At 39.4% G+C, this 26,585-nt stretch overlaps 1 protein-coding gene across 3 annotated transcripts in view; it reads left to right on the forward strand.

The window, feature by feature from the left end:
* The window catches only part of SBNO1 (strawberry notch homolog 1), a 57,729-nt gene extending 31,432 nt beyond the window's left edge, over positions 1 to 26,297 (forward strand). For 2 of the 3 annotated variants that reach the window (XM_027575427.2, XM_027575426.2), the window contains exons 17-32: positions 1,088 to 1,285; positions 2,087 to 2,254; positions 2,348 to 2,523; positions 2,952 to 3,083; positions 5,283 to 5,418; positions 6,529 to 6,641; positions 6,731 to 6,802; positions 7,268 to 7,367; positions 11,212 to 11,286; positions 11,998 to 12,144; positions 12,230 to 12,324; positions 12,419 to 12,511; positions 16,220 to 16,357; positions 16,967 to 17,043; positions 18,451 to 18,644; positions 19,798 to 19,940. In XM_027575427.2, the coding sequence (XP_027431228.1) occupies positions 1,088 to 1,285; positions 2,087 to 2,254; positions 2,348 to 2,523; positions 2,952 to 3,083; positions 5,283 to 5,418; positions 6,529 to 6,641; positions 6,731 to 6,802; positions 7,268 to 7,367; positions 11,212 to 11,286; positions 11,998 to 12,144; positions 12,230 to 12,324; positions 12,419 to 12,511; positions 16,220 to 16,357; positions 16,967 to 17,043; positions 18,451 to 18,644; positions 19,798 to 19,940 (2,057 nt within the window). Of the gene's footprint in view, positions 1 to 1,087; positions 1,286 to 2,086; positions 2,255 to 2,347; positions 2,524 to 2,951; positions 3,084 to 5,282; positions 5,419 to 6,528; positions 6,642 to 6,730; positions 6,803 to 7,267; positions 7,368 to 11,211; positions 11,287 to 11,997; positions 12,145 to 12,229; positions 12,325 to 12,418; positions 12,512 to 16,219; positions 16,358 to 16,966; positions 17,044 to 18,450; positions 18,645 to 19,797 lie in introns of all 3 variants that reach the window. The other variant, XM_027575425.2, reaches the window with a different exon arrangement.
* Positions 26,298 to 26,585: the final 288 nt, after the last annotated feature.

Below are 26,585 nucleotides of genomic sequence, written 5' to 3' on the forward strand. Positions count from 1 at the left end.
TTAGATGTTTTATCATAGCCAACTTGGATTTGTGTTAAGATGCTTAGTAAGCTGTTCAGCTTTCAGAAGTTAACTTCACAGGCTTTCTTCAAGATGGTGATAACTTCTATGGGAACAGCTGTCTGTGATGCTGGGTGTGTTCTAAACGCAGTGGCTGACACTTTAACCTTATTTCATCTGTTCTAAGAAGGACAGTTTTTTACATTTTTAATATACTTGAAAGTGGATTGGTTATTATAATTGACAATACTTTTTTATTGTGGCAAAAAAAGTAATGCTGTGTTTTAGAATCAGTGACATCTTAAAATGGTTACGTGGTCATGTTTCTCTTTCCTAAATTATGTTCTTTCTACCATTTGTCTTGTTAATAGGTAAACTTTCAATGGTTTGTTCCAGATGTCTTTGTCTTCTTGTTTTCCTTTTTTTTTTTTCCCTCTTTTTAGAGAGGGGGAGAGAGCACATTCCCGTGAGTGGTAGGGAGGGGCAGAGGCAGATGGAAAGAGAGAGAATCTTAAGCTGGCTCCATACCCAGCGTGGAGCCCAACTCAGGGTTCAATATCACCACGCTATCATGACCTGAGCCAAAACCAAGAGTTGAACACTTTACCGACTGAGCCACCCAGGCACCTTCCAGATGTCTTCCCTGAATACTCAATAAAATAATTCAAATCAGCACCTTGTTTGACTCTTTACAAATACAGTTTTATAGATTTGTTTAAATATTCCATAGATTACTTTTTAAAGTATTTTATTTTTTAACTATTCTATAAACCTGTAATTATTAGGCCTCTGCTCTCAACTGTTCACCACTGAAATGTGAAAATGCTGGAGATTGTGTCCTGAATTTATTTTGAAATGTGCACTTAAAGGCAGTCTTGAATTTGTATTTACGTGCCTAATTTCTTCTTAATAATTGAACATAACCTGATTTCTTAGGGAAATCTAAAAGGTTAACACTTGTGAAATTTATACACTTAAAATGTTTTTCCTGTATATTTCTCACTTGAACTCTTGAACTAAATGTAGTTTTCTAGATCTTTAGAAGAGTGTGTTTGGACTGACTGTCTTGTTTTGGGTTTGAGGGTAGGTGAAGAAATAACTCGAGAAGCCAAAAAAGCACGAAAAGTAGGTGGCCTTACTGGTAGCAGTTCCGATGATAGTGGAAGTGAATCTGACGCATCTGATCATGAAGAAAGTGACTATGAGAGCTCTAAAAACATGAGTTCTGGAGATGACGATGATTTCAACCCGTTCAGAGATGAGTCTAGTGAGGATGATGAAGATGGTAAGTTCGTCAGTATATTAAATGTTAATGAAAGGATAGTTATTTCTGTGTGTTTGAAATGGGATATTGTATTAAAACCTGTTTTTTTGGGGCACTGGGTGGCTCAAGTCAATTAAGCGTCTGCCTTTGGCTCAGGTCATGTGCTCAAGCCCCGCATCGTGCTCCCTGCTCCATGGGGGGGGCCTGCTTCTCCCTCTCCCTCCACTTGCCACTCCTCCTGCTTGTGCTCCCTCTCTTTCTGTCACATAAATAAAATCTTTAAAAATAAATAAATAAAACCTGTTTTTTCCCCAGTGCAGTACAGATCATTGCACAGAATCTAATCTTTGCTTAGTGGAGAACTCCTCCCCAAGCTTGTCTGTCTTTTGGTAGTTTAGCTCATTTGTGTGAGATAGTGGCCTCAATTTTATGCAGTGATTTATTATTACTAGATTTTTATTTATCCAGAGAGAGTGAGAGAGAGAGTAGGGGGAGGAGCAGAGGGAGAGAGAGAAGCAGACTGCGCTGGGTGTGGAGCCCGACATGGGGCTCGATCTCACCACCCTGATATCATGACCTGAGCCAAAACCAAGAGTCAGACACTCAACTGACTCAGTCACCCAGCCACCCAGTCACTCGTGCAGTGATTTTTAACCTCATACTATGGAATTGTACCTTATAGTGTATTGGGTATTATTGGACCACTGAAGTTGGTGATGATTTATAAGTTACCAGTTAATACAGAAAATTCAAGGGTTGTTTCCTTTGAAGATTCAGCTTCTTTTACAAATGATTTGACACATATCTTTCCTTAACTTTCAGATCCCTGGTTAATCAGAAAAGATCACAAAAAAAGCAAAGATAAAAAAAAAAAGAAAAGTATAGATCCAGATTCTATTCAAAGTGCCTTATTAGCATCAGGTCTTGGATCAAAACGACCTAGTTTTTCATCTACACCGGTAATTTTGCCTGCTCCTAACAGTGCACCAGGTATCTATGGGGAAGCTTGCTTTGTCTGTTGAAATGTACTTTTAAAACGTACTTAAACTTTGTACTGATTTTTAACAAATGTACTTTATCTAGCTAACAGTAACACCAACAGTAACAATAGCCTTATAACAAGTCAGGATGCTGTGGAAAGGGCCCAGCAGATGAAGAAAGACCTACTTGATAAACTAGAGAAATTAGCTGAAGACCTCCCTCCTAATACCCTGGATGAACTTATTGATGAACTTGGTGGCCCTGAGAATGTTGCTGAGGTAAATATGACTTGGTCAGGGCTGTGTCTTCGTCCCTTTTTTTGGTTAGAATGAGTAATATTTTGGGTATCATCACGTAATTGTCTTAATTTTCTCTTAGATTTTAGAACCTTCGTTCTCTGTCATCCTAGAGTCAGTGAATTCTTGTCCTTAGCATCTGTGTGTTTACTCAACACACTGATCTGTTATTGTACCTGTCACGCAGCCTCTGTGATCATTGCTACATACCTGCTTTGTCTGCTGGAATTGAAACCTTTCAAAAACCAGACTGTGTTGCAGTGTTCTCTCCCTGACACGGCAAGCTGCACCGTGCATGTCGGCTTCATCATCCCCGTCTCTCCCACCAAGTTTCTCTAATGCAGGGGTCCTGTGCTTCCTGCCTCTTAATCAGGTACCTTAACTGTAAGTGACTCTGTTTGGCTTTGCAGATGACTGGTCGCAAAGGGAGGGTTGTAAGCAATGATGATGGAAGCATATCTTATGAGTCGAGATCGGAACTTGATGTCCCCGTGGAAATACTAAATATCACGGAAAAACAAAGATTTATGGATGGAGATAAGGTATGTTTTTCTGGAATGCTGTTCTTTCTTTCCTTTTTTTTTTTTTTTAAGATTTGATTTGATTGAGAGAGAAATAACACAAGGGGGGAGAGGGCCCAAGGGAGAAGCAGACTCCCCACTGAGCAGGGATCCCCATGTGGGACTTGATCCTGGGACTCCAGGATCATGACCTGAGGCAAAGGCAGTTGCCCAACCGAGCCACCCAGGCGCCCTGTGGAATGCTTTTCAATGAAAAATACAATATCCGTATATTTAAATGAATATTTAGGGTTTTTTTCCTTCTAAAAGAAATTGTGTTGAATGTTGTTATTCTATAATTTTTAATAATTGCCTATAATCACTGAACATGTTACACATTTTCATTTTTTCACAAATTGAATGTAATAAACTATTGTGCACAGAATTAGATGTGGCTCTTAATAACTTTGGAGGCTTTTTAAATTTTTAATCAGAGCATTAAAATACTGTGTTCTCTTAGGACGTCTTAGTAGATTCATATCTAATGCTACTGTCCAGTGTCAGTCTAATTTTGACTCCAGAAATATATTTAAGCATACCCAGATTACTAATGTCCTTTGGTTTTGCTGTTTCTCTTACTGCTATGACATGTCACATTAGGATGATCATTCTGAATGATGTGTAGGTTGGCTTGCATACCTCACCACTGTAGAGACCTTGGTTGCTGCCAGAGGCTTTTTGTATACTCTTCAGGAAATGTCAGTCAGTTTTGAGATTCTCAGGCTAGTTCTTCCCCATTTACTTGGAATTGCCATAAGCGTTTGCTGATGAGATTTCTAAAAAATAGGAGTACCACTTAAACTTAATTCCTTAGTTTAAACGGTAAAATAAAATCTCTACTTAACCATATATTTCTTTATATTTCAGTGAGTTTTTCTGCAACTAAAAAAAGGATAGTTACCACTATCAAAGTTGTCTTTATTCTTTTTTTAAAGATTTTTTTTGGGGCGCCTGGGTGGCTCAGTCGTTAAGCGTCTGCCTTCGGCTCAGGTCATGATCCCAGGGTCCTGGGATCGAGCCCCGCATCGGGCTTCCTGCTCCGTGGGAAGCCTGCTTCTCCCTCTGCCACTCCCCCTGCTTGTGTTCCCTCTCTCGCTGTCTCTCTCTCTGTCAAATAAATAAACTATTTTTTAAAATAGTTTATTTTAAAAAACAAATATTTTTTTTTTATTTGAGAGACTGAGCATGAGCAGGGGGCAGGGGCAGAGGGAGAAGGACAGACTCCCCACAGGCTTGGGGCTCAATCCCAGGACCCTGAGGTCATGACCTGAGCCGTAGTCAGACCCTTAACCAACTGAGCCACCCAGGCGCCCCCAAAGTTACCTTTTATAAATATATTTAATAGCTTGTGTTACATTTTTTTTTAAGATTTATTTATTTACTTTAGAGAATGAGAGTGCATGGGTGAGAATGGTGGCGGGCGGGGGTGGAGGGAGAGAGAATCTCCAGCAGACTTCCCGCTGAGCATGGAGCCCAACACTGGGCTTGCTCTCATGACCCGGAGATCATGACCTGAGTCGAAATCAAGAGTTTGGATGCTTAACTGACTGAGCCACCCAGGTGCCCTTCATGTTACATGTTTTAAAGATTGTAGGTAGAGGTATTATCAGTTGTGTTACATAACTTTGTTTCATGAATTTATGCCCAGGTGCATTACAATTGTATTAGTTGGAATTAGTTTTAGCTGTTAAGTGACAGGAAATTCAAACTCGTATTGACTTAAAGGAGGTAGAAAATTTCTTCCATGTACAAGTTTGAGTAGGTAAACCAGTGCTGTTGTGGCTCTTTGAAGATAATGCTACTTCTGTCTTATTCCTTTAACATGTGAGGATTTTCAAGTTACATATTTCAGGTTCAGTCATTATACCTCTATATTTCACATAGCAGAGAGGAGGAAAGAAGAGAAGGACACGTCCTTGACTTTTAAGGACATTTCTTAAATGTTCATACCATCTACACCCTACTGGAGTATGCCCACAATTAGCTGCAGGGGAAAGTGAGAAATGTAGTCTTGATTCTCAGCAGCCATGTACCTGCCTAAACTTGGGGGGGGGGTATAATTTAGGAAGAAGGGGAGAATAGGTATTGGTGGGCCACTAGTACTCTAAGAACTTTATTTAGGGTACTCGCCTACTTGTCTTTGTGCAGAGGTGATCATTTTCCCCCTTATATTTGATACAGAATATTGCTATTATCTCAGAAGCCGCCAGTTCGGGTATTTCATTACAAGCAGATCGGAGAGCTAAAAATCAAAGGCGAAGAGTTCATATGACTTTGGAATTACCCTGGAGTGCTGATAGAGCAATTCAGCAATTTGGTAAGTTCCTACATTGAATTTCACTTAATAGATGGCTAGGAATCATTGGGGAAATGTGTACACATCAAAACCTATATTTAATGTCAGATATCTTAAAACATGACATAGATTTTGGAGCTGTTTGTGTATTACATATAAAACTATAGAATACATGAATACATTTCTTACCTGTTTTAAGAAATGTAAAAGATTTTTGTTGGATTTCTTGGAGTTTCTGGCATTATATCTCAAAACAGCGTTCCTCGGGAGTACCTTCATTATCGATCTTCAGGATGTATGTGGTCTTTGTCAGAGCACCTGCCACCTCATGTCCTTTTCAGCCCTCGGTGGCCTTAGGGCATATTGCTCTTCCCTTGCCTTACATGTTCCTGTCCCTGTGACCTGATGACTTAAAAGAACAATTTTTGGGTCTCCTGGGCAGCTCAGTTAGTTTAGCATCCAACTCTTGATTTTGACTCAGGTCATGATCTCTGGGTCATGGGATTAAGCCCTGCGTCGGGCTCTGTGCTCAGCGGGGAGTCTAGTTGAGATTCTTTTCCTCTGCCTATCTTCCCTCTCCCCAGACCGTGTGTGCATTCTCTCTCTCTCCAAATTAAAAAAAAAAAAATTTTTTTTGAAGAATCCAGAGCAGCTGTGCTTCAGCACCATTGTGGGGGGTAATAATATGTTTATCATTGAACAGTTCCGTGGCAGTTTCTGTTCTTTGTAAGGAGGAGAATTGTTCTGAATATGGATGTTAGTCAATTCAGTTTTTTTTATTTTGTACCTTTGGGGGAGTTACAGTAATTGTCCTTCCTTTATTTGTTTAAGATTTTACCTATTTATTTGACAGAGAGCGAGCACGAGTGGGGAGGAGGGGGACTAGGGAGGGACAGGTCTCCCCGCTGAGCAGGGAGCCTGATGCGGGACTCAATCCTAGGACCCTGAGATCATGACCTGAGCCGAAGGCAGCCGGGTAACCGACTGAGCCACCCAGGTGTCCAGTAATTGTTACATTCTTTAATTTTTCCTCTTACGGGTTTCTGAATACCATCTTAGTGTTAAGATGCTAGGAATAGATTTCAGAGTACTCTTTGTCTAGTGAACACAGTATTTTTAATGTCTTTACAGGACGAACTCATAGATCAAACCAAGTTACTGCTCCCGAGTATGTGTTTCTGATTTCTGAATTGGCAGGGGAACAAAGATTTGCTTCTATTGTTGCTAAAAGACTTGAGAGCTTGGTAAGTTCTTGGGTTGTGTTGTTGTGTGTAAAAGATGGTGAATACAACCTGTCGTCTTTGCCTTGATTGGAAATTTTATGTCTTGTTAGGGAGCGCTTACACATGGTGACAGAAGAGCAACAGAATCTAGAGATCTGAGCAGGTTCAATTTTGATAATAAGGTACATTTCAGCTTTCAGTATCTCTGGTATTTTGTGGTGTTTGGTGTCTGTGGTGAACAAAAACGGAAAGTGGTTACTGTTTAAAACTTAAAACTACCTCTTCTTACGGTTTCACTGTAAAATGATAGCATCCTGTAAGATTTTCACATATCAGATCTTTGGTGGTCAACTCTGCAGTATAATCCTATTTTCATTCCTGTTAGAAAATAGGAATATAATAAATCCTTGTGAATGAATCAAGTGTGAATTTCCAGAAATGAAATTATTTACTGAACATCTGTTGTGTGCATAGGTGTGAACTAGGCACTAGGCCATATAGTATATAATATATATAAAAAGATAATTGAGTCCTGCTATTTCTGAATCTTTGGTACCATAATAGTTTTTATAGTGTTCAGTTGGTCATGTGATTGAAATGTATCCAAATGCTGACTAGTTAAATTTTTTTGTTTTTTTTTATTGCAGTATGGAAGAAATGCTTTAGAAATTGTCATGAAATCCATTGTCAACCTAGATTCTCCTATGGTATCACCACCTCCAGACTACCCTGGAGAATTCTTTAAAGGTAACTTTTAAAAATAAAGAAGAGGAAAATGAGTACTAGTAGTACTCATCAAAAGTAGGCACTAAAACCTTTTTTTTTTTTTAATTAACATACAATGTATTACTTGTTTCGCGTACAGGTCTGTGATTCATCAGTTTTACACAATTCACAGCGCTCTCACCATAGCACATACCCTCCCCAATGTCCATCAGCTAGCCACCCCATCCCTCCCACCCCTCTTCACTCCAGCAACCCTCAGTTTGTTTCCTGAGATTGAGTCTCTTATGGTTTGTCTCTCTCTCTGGTTTCGTCTTCTTTCATTTTTCCCTTCCTTCCCCTATGATCCTCTGTCTTGTTTCTCAAATTCCACATATCAGTGAGATCATATGACAATTGTCTTTCTCTGATTGACTTATTTTGCTTAGCATAATACCCTCTAGTTCACCCAGATCATTGCAAATGGCAAGATTTCATTTTTTGATGGCTGCATAATATTTCATTGTATATATGTACCACATCTTATTTATCCATTCATCTGTTGATGGACATCTGGGCTCTTCCCATAGTTTGGCTATTGTGGACATTGCTGCTATAAACATTGGGGTGCATGTGCCCCTTAGGATCACTACATTTGTATCTTTGGGGTAAATACCCAGTAGTGCAATTGCTGGGTTGTAGGGTAGCTCTATTTTAACATTTTGAGGAACCTCCATACTGTTTTCCAGAGTGGTTGCACCAGCTTGCATTCCCACCAACAGTGTAGGAGGGTTCCCCTTTGTCCGCATCCCCGCCAGCATCTGTCGTTTCCTGACTTGTTAATTTTAGCCATTCTGACTGGTGTGAGGTGGTATCTCATTGAGGTTTTGTTTTGTATTTCCTTGATGCCGAGTGATGTTGAGCACTTTTTCATGTGTCTGTTGGCCATTTGGATGTCGTCTTTGCAGAAATGTCTGTTCATGTCTTCTATCCAGTTCTTGATTAGATTATTTGTTCTTTGGGTGTTGGGTTTGATAAGTTCTTTATAGATTTTGGATAAAACATCTTCTGACATGTGCTTTTGTTTTTCATTTTCTTTGGATATAAACTGTATAAAAATTTAGAAATTAAAGTTTAATAGACACCTAAGTTGGCCTCTTATAATCAGTAGATTATTAAATTTCATTCATATGAAGTATTTTATGCTCTTGACAGTTTATTACATGTTAATACTAGATTAGTAGAAGAAAGTGGTTTTGTTAGATTAATTTAAAATTACTATGCCAGACAGTTTTTAAAATTTAATTTTAAAGTACCGAGGTAAATAGTCTGTGGAGGTTGGCATAGGGTGTAGATAAAACAAAATTGGCTGTGTATTCATAGTTAAAACTGTGTGATGGATACATGTATATGATTCATAGAATGTTCTGTTTACATTTGTATGTTTTTGGAAATTTCCATATTAAAGAAAAATCCAGCATATGCTATAGAAACTCTTTGACCTATCTCTCAAATTGGTAGAATATATTTTGCCCATAAATGTAAGTAGTCTAGATGGTTTGATTTTTTTTAAAGATTTTATTTTTTAGAGAGAGAATGAGAGAGAGAGAAAGCACATGGCGGGGGGAGGGTCAGAGGGAGAAGCAGACTCGCTGCCGAGCAGGGAGCCCGATGCGGGACTCGATCCAGGGACTCCAGGATCATGACCTGAGCCGAAGACAGTCGCTCAACCAACTGAGCCACCCAGGCGCCCTTGAGTTTTGATAATTTATTTTAAAATTCAGGAAGCTATGAAAATATTTTGGAAAATAGGTAGATGTAAGATACTTGAAACACTATCATTGTAGAGTTAGGACTTTTCACTAGAAAGTCCTTTCCAATCGGAAACCAGTATTTAGTATTGGTGCAAGCCACATTGACATACTGATGGCATTAACAAAGCAAAAGAAACCCAGTAAAGACTTTTTTGTCTTTTTCTTCCATTTCCTTTCCTCTCTGCTTTTCTTTTGTTGTTTTTAAAATGACTCCGTTTACTTTTTTTTTTTTTAAAGATTTTATTTATTTATTTGAGAGAGAGAGAATGAGAGACAGAGCACAAGAGGGAAGAGGGTCAGAGGGAGAAGCAGACTCCCCGCCGAGCAGGGAGCCCGATACGGGACTCGATCCCGGGACTCCAGGATCATGACCTGAGCTAAAGGCAGTCGCTTAACCAACTGAGCCACCCAGGCGCCCCGACTCCGTTTACTTGTAATTTTAAGATTACATGTTACTAGAGGCACCTGATTGGCTCAGTTGGCATAGCATGTGACTCTTGATCTCAGAGCTGTGAGTTCGAGCCCCGTGTTGGGTTTTGTAGAGATTACCTAGAAATAAAATCTTTAAGAAAAATAAATTATGAGTTACTTACTGTAAGTAAGAGTCTGTGTTCTCCCCTTAATCCCCACCTTCCATTCTCACCTGCTGAGGTCACAAATGTTGACAGTCTGAACCAGGGGCAGCCTGGCACATCTTTTGTCCATGTTTGTTTAAACACAGCTTTTCTTTTAAATGTTGCTAATATTACTTTAATATTACTTACAGTGTACTTTTCTCATTTCATATCTCCTAGACAGACACCTCTTACAATCCAGTACCTATAGCACTAACATTTTTTTTTTAAAGTGCACAGCAACATTTTTTTTTAAAAGATTTTATTTATTTGAGAGAGAGAGAATGAGAGATAGAGAGCACAAGAGGGAGGAGGGTCAGGGGGAGAAGCAGACTCCCTGCCGAGCCTGGAGCCCATTGTGGGACTCGATCCCGGGACTCCAGGATCATGACCTGAGCCGAAGGCAGTCACTCAACCAACTGAGCCACCCAGGCGCCCAGCACTAACATTTTTTTTAATAGTTGCATAATATTCTGCAGCTGGCTTATACAGTAGTTTCTTTTTTTAATCATTCCCTTATTGGTATTCAGGTGGTTTTCAATTTTTTTGCACCATCACAAACAGTGCTGAAATTATATGGCTATTCTATATAGATTGGTTTCCAAAAGGAGGATTTTTGGTTACACCGTTGTCACCTGCAGAATCTAAACAGTTTTGTGCATGTAGCAGAGTATTAGCTGATTTATTAAATTTGTAAGTAGGATATGATAATGCTTCCTTTTCTGTTGACCCTTTTCTCTTAACGCCCTTATTCTGTAAGTCTGGGTTGGAACCTGAACATACGTATTAAAGAGCCCCATAGGGGCGCCTGGGTGGCTCAGTCATTAAGCATCTGCCTTCAGCTCAGGTCATGATCCCAGAGTCCTGGGATTGAGCCCCGCATCGGGCTCCCTGCTCCGTGGGAAGCCTGCTTCTCCCTCTCCCTCTGCTTGCCTCTCTGCCTACTTGTGCTCTCCCTCTCTCTGTCAAATAAATAAAATCTTTAAAAAATAAATAAAGAGCCCCATAAACTGCCTTCTCAGTAACAATTCAGAACATGTTAACTGTTACACATGTTGCTTATCTTTTGCAGCACCCTGTCAATACTGATAATGTGTGGGAGGGAAACAAGATTAATAGCTTATTTACACGGTTGTTTAATCAGCTAGTCTGTATGTTCAAAATTGTTTATATTCTGTAGGTGACAACTGTATAGCGATAATACAGTATGACGTTTGAGTACTGTAGGATTTCAGAGTGCCTAGAAGACCTTTGAGGATTGTGTGTTCCATTTAATTCAGCTAATAGAAACTATGCAAAATACCTTATGCTGTGTTTAATGCTAGAACTTGTGTTCTAGTTTGGGGTTCCTGGGTGGCTCAGTCAGTTAGGCATCTGAAAAAAGAACTTGATCTAGTTTGATTAGTCAGATAATAGCTCATTGAGTTATTTGGGTTATAAGGTTTTTTAATTTTCTGACAGATGTTCGACAAGGACTGATAGGAGTTGGCCTGATAAATGTAGAAGATCGTTCGGGAATTCTTACTCTAGATAAAGGTAAGAGTGATGAGTTTTATATATAGACGTAAGACATAACCATTGCTGTATCATTGCAGACCATTTTCTTTATGCTTTTGTCAACTTGAAGGGGAAGCTTCAAGTTTGTAGTTCTCAATCCCTCCTTGAGTGCTCATAGAGCACTCTCGGTGGTTTTTGCTACTGTGGTTATTCAGAAGAGATTAAACCTTTATTCTGTCTGCAAAGCAGCGATTCTCAACCCAGGTTGCATATATGATCAGCTGTGAAGCTTTTAAAAAATACCGAAGCCAGTGCTGAGGCTTAGACTTTGGTAATTTCCCATGTTTCCGAAGCTTCTAATTTTGTATCCAAAGTTGAGCTTCACAGACTTACAGCACTTAGACCTTTTTACAAGTCAAGATTTCATGTTGGAGAACAAACATTCTCATGTGCTAAATTGTGTTTGTACTTTCAGTAAGTGAAGTTTGACAGTGCACAAATTGAATAAGGCAACCATCTTTGGAGAATGTATGTGGTCGTGCTAATTGCTAGAGGTAGAAGTGGTCAAATTATAGCTCTGTTCTGGGAGCAGTACAAGGTTGTGGGTGTGAGGGAAGACCATGGTGGAGGAAGTGAGACTTGGTCTAGGCTTAGATGAATAAATGTTTTTTGTTTTTTACTTCCAGGGGCAAGTGGATTTTAATTGCTATTCGAATGCATTAAATCTTTCATATAATCTCGTTCTTACAGATTATAACAACATAGGAAAATTCTTAAATAGAATTTTGGGCATGGAAGTACATCAGCAGAACGCGTTATTTCAGTATTTTGCAGACACACTTACAGCAGTTGTTCAAAATGCCAAAAAAAATGGAAGATATGATATGGGAATTTTAGGTAAGTGGAGAAATTTTGAAAATGTCCTGTGTATTCCTAATAAAGTGTTCTTTTTCCATTTATATGTTGCTTTTTCTTGTTCAAGATCTTGGTTCTGGAGATGAAAAAGTGAGGAAAAGTGATGTTAAGAAGTTTTTGACTCCAGGATATTCCACTTCTGGTCACGTAGAGTTATACACTGTAAGTTTGCGAAATGTGCACGTGTAGGCATAACTACATGTCATTGGCACTCACAGAAATGAGTGTAATTTAAGTTGTATTATTTCTTTTACAGATTAGTGTGGAGAGGGGCATGTCTTGGGAGGAAGCTACCAAGATTTGGGCTGAGCTGACAGGACCAGATGATGGCTTTTACTTGTCGTTGCAAGTAAGACTGGTCTCCTTGCCATGTTAACTGTTCAGATATGTAATGCATTGTTGTTGTCAGCAGTGCAATTATCTATCTGCTTTGTGCCGGTTTTCCAATTGTTTAGGTTTTCTCTGTTTTGATAACTTGTCATTGTAACTGGGTTTGTCCTTTTATAGACTCTTTCATTTAGTGTATTTTGAGGGGTGTTATTGGGTGTGAGTTTTGAATTATTACATATTCTTAGTTAATTGGACCCTTTTGTTTCATGGTGCAGTGATCTCTAGGCCTACATAAAGCACTGCATTCATCCTTAGTTCTGTATGTCTTTAGTAAGTTTTCTATCTGAAAGATTCTTTTTTTTAGTGTAAATAATTCCTTAGTATCGGTGGGTAGAGCTAAAGAGGAGGGAAGTGTAAATATGTATGTGTGTACATACCCATACATTTACATATAGACATACGCACGTCCAGAAATGCATGCATGCGTATATGTAATCATCCATAGTCATGGTACAGTATCTTGAATTTTCCGGTTAAAGACTATGGGATTTTTATGTCACCTCTTCTCTGATATTTATCTGTGTGCCTTTTCTTCTACACTAATAATCTTTATTCTCTATGGCACACAGGATGATAAAAGATTACTGGTACTATACCCCAATATTCCCTGAAAATAATTTTGGGAAAAAAGCGTAAGCTTTTTATTCTTTTGCTTCCCCCCCATTCTCCCATTTCATTAAAACATAGTTGTGTTATTTCTGCATGTCAGAATATGGCACTTCGAAAGTGTGCTTTTTTTTAATACTTAATCTTAGCTCTTAAGGTGATTCATTTAAATTTAATGCTCACCTCTCACCAGTTACTATCTCTCATCGTTGTGTTTCAAGACTGTTCTGCAGTAGAATCCCCAAGTTCTTGGAAGCATTACTCCCTGAGGTTGTTTGTTTTTGGATTGATCTATTTGAGAGAGCGCATGTGCATGCCTGCTTGCAGGGGGAGAGGGAGAGAGAGAATCTCAAGCAGACTCCATGCTGAGCAGGGAGCCTGACATGGGGCTCGATCCCAGGACCCTGAGATCATGACTTGAGCGAGCTGAAGTCAGACGCTTAACTGACTAAGCCACCCAGGTGCACCAGTGCTTCATTTTTGTGACTGAACAATGTTCCATTGTATGTATATACCACATTTTTATTTGCCAAATTTGTGGAGAGACCCAACTGTAAACAAAGACCAGATTCAAGATGAAACTGCATAAAAGAGACCATATATGGTGATGCCAGAGACAGTGTGAGACCATGTAAGCCATCTAGAGCAGGTGTCCCCAAACTTCTATAAAGGGTCAGATAGCAAATACTTCAGGGTTTGTAGGCTCTGTATAGTTTCTACTATTCTTCCTTACTGTTTTTTTCTTCCTCCCCCCCCCCCCTCCTTCCTTCCATTGTTCTTAAACTTAGGAGCCTCAGGGCCCAGTTTGGTCGCACTCCTGATTTTATTGGTCCCTGATCCAAGAGCAAAGCTCTCAAATTGAATCTGGCTCCTAATTAAGTTACTTTGTTTTTTTGAAAATCTTATTGAGGGGTGCCTGGGTGGTTCATTAGATTGAGTGTCTCACTCTTGATTTTGGCTCAGATCATGATTGTAGGGTCATGAGATTGAGTCCCGTTGGGCTTCATGCTTAGTGCAGAGTCTGCTTGAGATTCTCTCCCTCTCTCCCTCTGCCCTTCCCCCGGCTCACAAGCGCCCAATTGCGCGTGCTCTCTCTCTCTCTAAAATAAGTAAATTAAAATCTTTCAAATAAAAGAAAATCTTACTGAGACATTTGTAGATTGACATGAGGTTATGAGAAGTGATAGAGAAGTTCCTTGTACACCAGTTTCACCAGTGGTAACATTTTACAAAACTATAACATAATATCAAAACCAGCATTATATCACTATTACATAATTCACCAGATTTTATTCAGATTTCTCCCTTAGGTGGGATTTTGGTTGGTGCAGATTAGGGTCTTGGTTATTGGTTTTTCATTCCAAATTATTGCCAGAATTTACATACCAGTAGATTTTGAGGAAAGTGCTGATCCTCATCTTCCTTTGAGTGAAAAGATATGGTAATATTAGTTCTTTGTTACTTCCTGCATGGCAGCAGGTGATTGGATGTGAGGAGAGGCAGCCTTAGAAGGGGCATCATTCCAGGAAGGTGCAGGTGTTTGTCAGACATGCTTTACAATGTTTACCATGTGTTAACATTAGGAAAACCATGTTGGAATTACTTTTATTTCCACTGTGGTGTGATGATTTATTTTGTAATTACAACGAGCTAACTTGACACTGTAAAGACAGTTTGCACTGTTACATGCTTTAAACACTGTCCTCTAAGTACTCTAATACTTTTATTGAATGTTTCATGTCAACTGATAAAACATGTAAAATGTAATTTTTACCTTAACCATTATTTTATAGTCTTTGTGGTAATTATATAAATAATGTTTAAATCATTTGAACAAGTAAACGATAAAGGATTTTTAATATCCATGAAGAGAAAAGTAAAATATTGTTTTTTTCTTTTATCAGTGTAAGAACTGTCTTAATATCAAAAGTAGCTCAGTGAGCAATTTGTTTTGTAGAGGAGCTGGCAAAGTTTATTTTGAAACTTTTCTTTTTCCTTCAATTTTCCTCCAGAGACTATTGCTTATAAATTATTCACCATTCTTAGAGGAGATATTAATTTTTCTCATCTTAATTTTCCTTTAGTTTAATGGGCCTTTTAATAACTCCTTCCTCTTAACATTTTTGCCATAAGTCTAACTTTTTTAAAAAATTAAAAATATATGTAAGTTCCATCGTTTGTCTGATGCATCCATTTCTTCCACTTCTGCGTACATATTTATGTATTGTTTGCTCAACATTTTGGCTTTTTCCTGTCATAGCTTTACTGTTTACAAATCATGTGACCTCTCACTTCACTCTTAACGGCAACCATAGGGAGAGACAACCCTGATGGATTAGTAGATGAATGCAGGGAACCATGGGTGATGAAAATCGTTGTCTTGGAGGTTAGGTTTCATTGTAACTTCAAGTAGAGGAAGTTGGTTTGTTTTTTTTTTAAGATTTTATTTATTTGTCAGAGAAAGCACAAGCAGGGGGAGTACCAGGCAGAGAGAGAAGCAGCTCCCAACTGAGCAGGGAGCCCAATTCGGGACTCAATCCCAAGACCCTGGGATCATGACCTGAGTCGAAGGCAGATGCTTAACTGACTGAGCCACCAGGCATCCCGAGAGGAACATTTTTTAACAACGTTTTATTATGAAAAAGTTTAAACATAGAGTAGAGGTAAAAGGATTTTCCTCTAAAGACCTTGCCTCACTACCTAGACTCTTCCCTCATGGATGTCTGAGGCAAGAACATGGACTAGAACAAGCAAATTGTCTCCACTGGACATTTGTGCTTTAAAGCTTTATTCAAAACAATCTTCTAAGGAGTATCTTGACCCCCAACATATGTGTTCAGCGTACTTCACAATTAGGATCACAGAACTTTCATTTGGGTGGGGCCTTGTGAAACTCAGGGAAATGAGCAGCTGCCGTCCTCCCCCACAGTCACAGATTCATGTGCTTACTCGGCATTACAGTCTTTCAAAGGATTGCATTTACTAATATGGTACAAACAACAAGTTTATCTTAAAGTGTACAGCACAAATCTTTATGCTTTCTCACTTTTTTTTTAAATAGATAAGGAACAACAAGAAAACTGCCATCTTAGTTAAAGAAGTGAACCCTAAAAAGAAGCTTTTCTTAGTTTATAGACCAAATACTGGGAAACAGCTCAAATTAGAAATTTATGCTGATCTAAAAAAGAAATATAAGAAGGTATTTTTTTCATTTGTACATTATACTATTTATGAATACTTTTTAAATAATATATTGAAACTATGTTTAGGAGAGCTATGTGTCTATAAAGTTATTTTGTCAATTTTTCCTATTTGATTACTGGAAAATTGTTTTCAGAAAACATGTTGTGAAGTGTTGTTACATTAAAATCCCAGTCTTAATGTTATCAACCATTAATTGTACGATGATTATTTGAAACAGCTTGTGTTGTCAAAAAAGGAAACTTCCAATGCTAACTACAGAAATTAGAACCGCTATATTTATACTTTGCAATGATTTGTAGTAAAACAGTGAATGACTACGGTTTTTTCTAACAGTGTTAATTTTTAGTATTACCTTATATTACTGTTCTTCCTAGCCAGTTTCACTTGTAAACAATTATAATTAAACTAGTGATTTGAAACATTTATTATGTAGGAAGTACCTAATGGCAGGACTTTGTGAATGGCATGCAAATGCAGGCGGTAGCAAGGGCCAGATTGTCCGTGTCAAGATGATGATGACTGTAAGTTGGCTCTAGGGACCATAAGGCAACCAGTTTGTTTAAAACAATACTGTTTCAATGGAATTTTTGTCTTATTTTCACAGGTAGTCTCAGATGATGCCCTGATCCACTGGTTAGATCAGTATAATTCATCTGCAGATACTTGTACTCATGCTTATTGGTTAGTATTTTCATGTTTCTCACCATATTTTCCAAAATGTAATCAAGATTTAATTTAAAAGCACCTTCGCTCTTTAGCTGTCTCAGTCTACAAACACATTACTGTTAGGTGTCATTCCTTCTCTCAGAAATACTTGTTGTATGTCTGTGGACCACATGCTCTCTAGGTGTCCCCTCTGTTCTTCACTAATGCTTTGTTACTTCTGACCAACTGTTGTCCGGCAGTATGGACTTGACTGTCATTTTTCTTGTTAAGACTTCCTTTTTCTCCCTCCTTCTCTTTTTGCTTCCCTTCCTTTATTTTCTTTTTCCTTTCTTCTTTAAAAACTTTACTGGTGTCCCAAATCAGTTTCATTTTTAAGGCTAGGGAACTTGTAGGAAACTAATTGTTGCTGACAGCACCAGAAAATGTGTTGTTGAGCCTAGGAGTGATCCTGCTGTGCTACTAGTTGGCTGCAGGGATGTTCTTTCAAGTCACTGTGTAATAAATATCTCTTACAATGTTCATTTCAGGGCCTTGTATGGGATATTTTAATACACTGTAGATCATAGTTCTCACTGTTTTCTTACCCATTAAGTAGTCAATAGGATATCCAGCCCACTTTATGAAAAGGAATATAGGATATACATGAATTTAGCTAGGTGGTTTTTAGACACATGTAGGTAGATAAATTTGATATGAGCAGTGTTTTGTTTTCATTTTGAGAGCATATTAGTGCTTTTGGAAATTAGGAAAAGCTTTCAAGATAAAATATTTTTAAAGTTAACTTACAAAAGTCCTCTCTAAAACATTTGCTTTGAATATCAGCAAGAAAGGTGCCCAGTACTATGTATTCTCTTGAATTATTATTTGAAAGATAATTTTATTGATAAATAATGTAAATTTAACCATAAACCATGTCTTCCTGTTTTACAGTTTTTTAAAAATTTACTGGTTTCATTATTTTGGTTTGCTGAAGCCTTTCCCAGTTACATGATTTAGAATATATTGGTTGTTTAATAATTTTTAGAGGTAACTGGCAAAATTATTTGATAAACCAGCATCAGTATAGCAAATGAATGGATGTTAAAATGACAGACCTTTTAAATGGATATCAAAACTAGTAAGTCAACCCTTTTACAAGGAGTCAGGCCCCAGAAATTTTATTTTATAAAATCTTATAAATTTTATAAGATTTTATATCACAATTTCATAAAATTGGCAGTGATACCTTAAATTGGAAAGGATAATCCAGTATGTCAAAAGTCAAAGATGTTATTTATGAAACTGTCAATAAAGAAAGGCAAATCGTGCCAGGATATTTTCCACTTGAAACATAGGTAGACTTTGTGAGCCTTTTGTGTGCGCGTAAATGTGTGTATGTATACACATATATATTTCCCCCCCCCCCCCCCCCATCTATCCTAGGCGTGGCAACTGCAAAAAAGCCAGCTTGGGATTAGTTTGTGAAATAGGTCTTCGTTGCCGCACATACTACGTATTATGTGGCTCCGTTCTGAGTGTCTGGACAAAAGTTGAAGGTGTTCTGGCATCTGTCAGTGGCACAAATGTGAAGATGCAGATAGTTCGGCTAAGAACAGAGGATGGACAGCGGATTGTAGGTGAGTCTAATTTTGGGGGGTTGAGCTGTTGGAAAAAATCAGATCCTGTTTTTTTTATTTTGATTCTTACATTTTAAAACCTCAGTATCTATTACAGTAGTGGAATAGAGCTTGATTTATATGTTCTTAAAAGGTTGAATGGAAGTTAAGCCTTTGAATGGGCGTTGTTGATTCTGGCGTACGTTATGACGTGGTCATTTATTTTATGCTCCTCTCAGCTGTTCCTGTCCCCTTCCTCACTAGTGTAAAGACTAAGCCCAGCCTCTTGCCGAGGAGTCCCTGAAGTCTACTGTTTTACATTCACTGAGCCCAATCGAGACTGAAACTAAAGTTACCGTGCACAGAGGCCAGCTTGGAGTTGTGCAGAGAGCATGGGCAGAGCGGGCCAGCTCTGCCCGCCATTCCCTCACTGACAGGCTTCACAGGGATCCCTGCCACTTCATGTTTGTTTCATTTGCCACAACCTTCCATTTTTATCATGGGTTGCAGATGGGCAGTCTGTGGGCTAGAGTCCGTCTGTGAACGTTTTTTTGACCCTCAAATATTCTCGGTTGTTGCAAGTTTGGATTTGAATTAGTTTCCACCATTTAAAAGTCAAAAGCCTGGTTTTTCGTTTTCTCAAAAGGTGTGTGCACGCACACATACACGCATCAGCTTATGTGAAATACTGAGCCCCTGTTCCCAGATGAGAGGAGTTCAAGTTCCTTAACCCAGGACATATACTTTCCACAGTTTACTAACATCTGTACTGTGCCCACTTGGAAGTTGGCTGCTTCAGTCAGCATTTGAATTTGCAGCCACTGTCCTGTAGTCTTTTGCTACATTAGTACTTGCCAAAGAAGGTTGTGTTTACGTGCATTTGTGGAGCTACAAAGATAGTAGATAGAGAGATACTATACTTGACCTTCTATTCCACCACCAAGAAGGTGGTGTTGCCGTAGACATGCATATGCTTAGGTATTTGTGGGTAACGCTGCCGAGGAATTGGATTACTTCTGAAGGCGCCAGTTCAGTTATTAGGTATTCATTTAGTTTTTGTGTGGCGGCGTCTTCGTTACACTTAATACCATGCTTCTTTTGGGATGTGCTGTGAAGCTGTAAAATACCAGCTCTCCTGGATGCAGCCTTCCTAAATTCTTATTTCTAATTGCAGGTTTGATCATTCCTGCAAATTGTGTGTCTCCTCTTGTAAATCTCCTGTCAACTTCAGACCAGTCTCAACAGCTTGCGGTCCAACAGAAACAGCTCTGGCAGCAGCGTCACCCACAGAGCATCGCCAACTTGAGCAACGCATAAGAACAGACAGGTTTCGACATGGATGTATCTGAAATGCTGTTGAAGCATATCATTTGCATAAAAATCAGGGACAGTTTCCAAAGAATTATAATTTTTTTTCAGTTGTGCTCTCTCTAGTTAATTTTTTTGGGAATAAGGACAAACCTGGAATAGATAGCAAAACTGAAAATCAGCAGTGCCGATGGTGGTACATATGTCTTTCCTTTGCTTTTCCCATGGTACTTCCCATATGCTTTTACTTTGGGTGAGCAGAGGGATATGTGCGCGTGCGTGTGTGTCTGTTTGTTTGTGAGTTTGTTAAAGGCTACAAACCACAATTGGTTTAAAAATGCTTGGAACTTCCCAAACTGGCTTTACTTTTATGTTATACAGTGCTCAGGGTTAACGCAGTACATCCATGCAATTGCTGTGGGAGTTATCCCCAGATGCATGTATTTTGAGTCTATAAATATAGAAAATATATATTGGTTTCTTTTTCCAACTTATTAAACAATAGGTTTATTAAAGCATGAAATGAAAGGTTGCATATCATGCATTCAGGTTTTTTTCTAGTTTTTGTTCTGACAGTGCATGTCTTTGAAAGCATGCGTAAACAAGATTAAAACGAGTCAAGTAACGGAGAGAAACTTTGTAGATGTACAGCATTGGTTATTGCATTTTTATAGTGTTTATACCTGGGTATTGCTTCTCACCCTGTGAATCCCACCCCCTGGCCCGTTCTCCCTGCCCCAGGTTTCTTGTCAAGGTAATGAGTACATAACATTTTTTTTGTGGTAAAACTCTTAAAAAGTTAATTTTAATGTATTAATAGTATTCCTAATGTGTGCTGCAGAAATGGCTACAAGCCTGCTTTTCTTAAAATTACATTTTCCTTAACTTAAAGATAGTTTTAGAAGTAAAATTGGCTTCCATCTTGCAAACAATCTTTTTTTTTTACTTCATTATCTTAATTTGTCACTCATAAAAAAGGAAACCGTACTTGAGCTGTAAACTAGACAATGAGGAGACACTTGAGGCTTCTGCTGTATGTTTATTTCTTGTTATTGTTGTTACCCAGTAACTTGAATATTGTTTAATGTGTTGTAAGACATTGTAGAGTTTATCTCAAGCTGTTAAAAATGGTAATGTACAAATGTGAATAGACACTTATCTATAATATGGGTAAGTTTTGTTTCGCCTATAATAGATGTTTATAAAAACAAGTGAGGGGACAATTGGTTTTTTTGTTTCCTTTTGTTTTCCTCCCCCCCTTTTTTTTTGCTTGCACAGGTTGCACTATTGAAAAATTGAGATTGTATAAACCTGGTCAAAAGCTACAAGATACCACAGTCTTGTAGATGTCTAATAAAAAGTTATTATACTAACCAGAAGTGGACTCGTGTTTAGGCCCTCACCACTTTCAGAAGCAGTCTGTGACGGGGATTCTGCAGAACTTGTGTGTTGCTCAGCATTCCAGGGAGCTTCTGTTTGGGCTTCTATTGGGCTCGCCCTCAAAATTGAGATGGTGTTGAGGAAGGGGTGAAATGATAGTACTTTTGAATGTTGCTCAAGTTGAATTGTTCTCTTTTGTTACTTTTTAAACTACTAGCAGAACCAGGTGGGATGGATGTTCAGCATGGAAAGCTAGGGCTTTCATCTTCCTGTGTTTCTTTAAGCCTGAGTTTGCTTATGTCAAGTTTACCATAAGTTTCCTTTGGATTTATTTATTCTTAATACCTAGGAGAACACATTGACAGTAATTTCTGTTCTTTGGCATGTTTTGCCAAGTGGATGCAACTTTTATCCTCAGTCTAGGCTTTCTATCTCAGGCAGTGATCCATCTGAATATCAACCAGTGTTCCTTGTTAGGGCCACTAGACCCAGCTGACAGCCAAGAGCAGATTGTCCCACCTGCAGCAAAATTTCTCAGTTAATTCCTCTCTTTTTAAACCGGTAGTCTGCTCAGCGTCCATCAACACGCTAAAGTGAAATAGAGTTGGGGAAGGGAACCCTAACAGACCAGTTCCCCTCAGTGAAACAAAATGGCAGGATTAGGGAAGACACATTCTCATAGGCTCTTGGCCCAACTTCCTCTTTTGTGTGTTGGGGGGTATCTTTTTTTGCAGGGTATGCTTATTTCCAAGCAGCATCAGTACGAGAATTCTGTAGCATGCAGTTGGTTGACCCCCATAATTCGTGATGTAATGTTTGCTCTTTGAACAGCTATCTTGATGCAAAGGGCATGTGTATGTACTGTTCTTTGAGGAATAGCTTTGTTTTGCTTTTTAAAAAAAGGTCCAGAAATAAGGCCTCTGAAAAGTCTCCGAGGAGACCTCAAAAAGACAACCAATGTAAATGGAGGGGGATTTGAGGTGCCACATGCCCCTGCCCATCATGCCCGTCATGGTGTGGGGTATGTTGAGCACCAAGAGTCTGCTGCTCATCCTTCTCTCTGGAGGTTGAACATAGGACCTTTACACTGTGCCCTTATCTAAGTCAGCAAGTTCAGGTTGGCCAGCATGGGAAAACCCAGGATTCAAGGTCCTCCTCTTGTCAAAAAATCAAGTCTTAACAACAGCTAACTTCTGTAAAACAGGTCCATGTATTTCAGGATCTGAATGCCACGTCTGACCCCAGGGCCTTGTTGAACCCGATGTGAGTCCATTTGGCCCTTGCAATGCCTTTCCTCCCTTTTAGCAATATGGCTCTGAGCACAAAAGATTTGATTGTAAATCATGTTCGTGTTTTCAGAGTTTACAGTGTCAATTGTGCTGAAAACCACTTTCTGAGTCCAGAGCTGCTCAGATGGTATCTTGTGGGTAATTCATGTTCCCCAAGGTTAGCAATCTCCACACCACAAGGTCTCTATCTGCAGTTCAGTGGGATTATCCAGATATAGGCATCAACGATGGGTATTCCTCAAAGTATTAACGAAGTATTTCTTTAAACACAACTTGATCAAAAAGTAAATATCTTAAGCAATTTTCCCTTTTTGCTGCTATATTGCAGATAGACTCTTCAATATCTTTTCTTTACATCTGTATATAAGTTAGCAAGAACTTGCATCCAAAGCAATGTACTAGTGTGTGTTTGTGTACATATATTTATTCCAGTCCAATTAATTAGCACTTCAGAAAATTTTTTGGGCTGCAACAGGAACCCTTTTCATTTTAGCGTGCTTCATCTGTAAAGGTAAAAGTTCTAGATTACCAAGCTCCGGGGGACTGTAACATCTTAGAGGCACGGTTTTATGTCTGCAGCCCCTGGGGCATTCATTTGCTAGCCTCCGTGTGATGCTATTAGAACTCCTCTAACAGGCACGACCAGAAAGGGCACCAGGACAGCATTTACAATGGTATTAATGTGAGCCTTTTCCCCCAACCCCTCTACTTCCCAGTTTAGCACTAAGGCAAAAAGCAGTAGATTACAAATGATTGGTGCATCTCAGTTTATGAAAGTAGGAGCAGAGGAAAAGTATTTTGCCTTTTGGTCCTTTTCTTGATGAGATACTAAGAGGAAGGTCCATGTCTACAATCTCTTACTTTAAAAACGTACCTGAGTGATATTTGGTAGTGTCTAAGAACGGTGCTACGTAAGAGTCGCTGTGAGGCTGGGATCCAGTTAGCCGGACGTTGGGTTAGTTCAGGCATCCCAATGGCAAAGGCAGCCACTGTGATGATGGGCATCACATCACACCCCTGTGTCTGGGCTCTCCCTGGCGAACCACATACCCACACACAGGGCTGTGCACACTTTGCTGCTGGAGTACGGCAGGCAATTCATGTCGTGGCTATAGCTGCGAGCAGAGACGATTTCTGTAAATTCCTCATGGGATGCCAATTATCGAATACAAATGCAGTGTCTTTTAAGGGCATATAAGTGAAGGAAACACATCTAGATACCCGCAACTCAAGCTAGCTAATAGTTTTTTTCTGAGTACTTGAGGTGAAATCCAAGACCCACCTTCTTATTTTAGGCTGTACTTATATATATGTACATAAGTGTGTATATATAGAAATGTTGAGTTCTTTTGAATTCTGACTGTAAATATTTCTTGTAAATTGGGACCCCACCCACTTGTTTTTCCCTTTCCCTCTTCCCTTCAATCCTATTTATTCTCTTCTTGACTTCCCATATGGGGCATCTTACACTTTTTTTTATACAAAAGTATGGAAAACTTCTTAGTTGAATTTGTTCATATATTTTAGAATTCAGTTTTGCATCTTTACTATAGAATTCCTATGTCTATTTTGTGTTAATATTTTTCAACATGCCTGATTGTGTTCGCATTTTTATTACAAATTTTTACTGTGTGCAATGCATTGTATTGGGGGGAATGTACTTGAGTGCAATTTCTGATACTGTCATTATATGACTAGTTAATGCTCATTTATGTTGCTCTTTGGAAGCTATAGTGAGCCTGATGTTTTCACATAAAAAAAATTTCCTCCCAAGACTTCCTTTAAGCTCCTCTAACTTCTTCAGTGCATTTGGGATCCAGTGTATCTCTTCAGTAACCCGACTTGCTCCTACCCTTGCAGTTTTTCAGGCCTGTACCAAAGTTTTCATCTGCGTGGCTCTCCAACTGAGAAGAAAATCTTGCAGATCTGAACAGTAATTGATGGCCTGCTGCTGGCTGCAAAGTTTCTTTTAAAGAAGTCAGGCCTATACTTTTAACCTGCAAATAAGAAATCAGAAATTTACTTTGCAGTGAGCACAGGTAATCTGCTTCTGCTCTCACCTGTTAAGGATATTAATAGCGGATGGGGAGACTGGCCCGGGACATGTGGGTGTCCATAAAGAATGTACTTTAAGGAACAGTTGTCCTCCCAGAGAGAGCAACACAACTGCTGTGGAGGCTTCCATGAGCCTTCAGTTCATGGGTTGATGGTGTGCTGAGGGTAGAAGAGGCAGTTAACTCTGGGTGGACTGGCCAGCAGGCCCCCCCTGCGCCGCCCTCACCACTAGTGTGCTCCTGGGAGCTACCCTTGACTGCATTGAGCAGCCAGAAACCTCGTTGCTGAGCTGGATTAAGGCATTCTTGATGATGAGTGTTGCCAGTAGAGAAGACCCAGGGGTGGCTCCTGAAAATGGTGGTAATAATCCGCTGGGAGGCAGACATTGGGTTTTTTTACTTAAAAATTTTGCACCTTGAAGAAAATGTTCCTCCATGACTTTTAGGAGGGCTTGCCGTGAGCATTTCTTGGGCCTTTCGCTCATGTACATGTTTCATTTACCTATCGAACTTGCTAGACTTGTTGAAAATTTACAAGTTGTCTGCATGTAGATAAGCCTTTGGAACCTAGCATATCTTAAATTAGGGCCTGTCAGAGATGCGCTCCAGTGGGAATCCCGGCTCAGACCCACCCTGCCCACTCCCTGCCTCTGGTGCCCAAGGAGTGGTGAGTGGGGCGGTGTGCGGCCGCTGTCCTGGGCACTGCAGTGGCGGGACAGCTCAGAGTGCCTGCCAGCGCGAGCCCAGCAAGGGACGCAGCCTGGCCAAGTCGGTTCTTCTGCTTCTCAAAGTTCAGGCCTCCCCCGGGTCTGACGGTCAATCCGCAGGCCCCTTAGTGAGAACACCCCATTCTTCCACCTCCCTACCCTGAGGGCCTTTCTTGCTATGACAGCATCTGTAGCACTGAAGAGGATAAAGAAGCTTTGAGCCTTCTTTCCGACTTCCACATCAGGGGCAGAGAGCTTGTTTCTACATAGCACATTGTAGTCTCACCGCCATTAGAGAGAAAAACCATCCTGTTCATGGTTTATACGGAATTTGCAAACTACTGATAATTATTTTTCAATAACCACTTGTATCTACCATCAACCATGAGAGGTGGGAAGAGGTATGCTGTATCTCTGCAATAAAACTTTTGCCAGGTTCTACCTCTGCTGAGCAAAGGATACTTTTATACTAAGTAGGCATAGATCTTCCTCCTTTACTGATCTGACTTGGTGCATCTTGAGACAACGTGTGATGGAATCCAAAGACAATTTGAAACTAAGGTGGATGTAAACTCTTGGTTGTTTTTATTTGGTTCTCTTTTTTTATATCTCCCTTTTTATATTGCTCCTCTGTCTTGAATGTCCGTTAGTGTATGAAGGGTACGCACTGTTCGATGATACTGCACTGCTTCATTCAGCCTTCCACGGTTAATCTAGTACCAAGTGTCCAGAAGCGATTGTTCCAACCATTTTGATATGTAACTTTAAAAATTGGGTCTCATGCAATAAACATGTGTTGGCTGCATTTAGCGAGGTTTACCCTTGCAAGTAAAAAACGATCAACCATGAAGCATAACAAACTCTGTATTTAGTTTTTTGTTGTCGTGTTTTTTGTTTTTTCTTTTTTTTTTTTGTAAGATTCTTAAATAAATTAAACTGGCTAATATGTCTTTTCTCTGTTTGTGTTTTCTTTCTCTGGGTCCTGAGCTCCCGTCTGAGCTGTATCTATGCCACCATCTTTGCCTAGAGAGCTTTCCTTTTGGGGGCTTGGACTTTCTTAATGTTGGCATTTTATTTAGAATGAATTAGAGAAGACTTCTCACAATGTGGCTAGGATGGAACCCAGCACTCTTCAGAGCAGAAAAGGTACACCCTGCCACACATGGGAACAGCTCAGTAGGTCTGGGCAGAGGTCCTGCCATGGCTTTTGAGACTTACAGAGTC

This window comes from Zalophus californianus, chromosome 14 (genome assembly GCF_009762305.2).
Source record: "Zalophus californianus isolate mZalCal1 chromosome 14, mZalCal1.pri.v2, whole genome shotgun sequence".
Classification (NCBI taxonomy): domain Eukaryota; kingdom Metazoa; phylum Chordata; class Mammalia; order Carnivora; family Otariidae; genus Zalophus; species Zalophus californianus.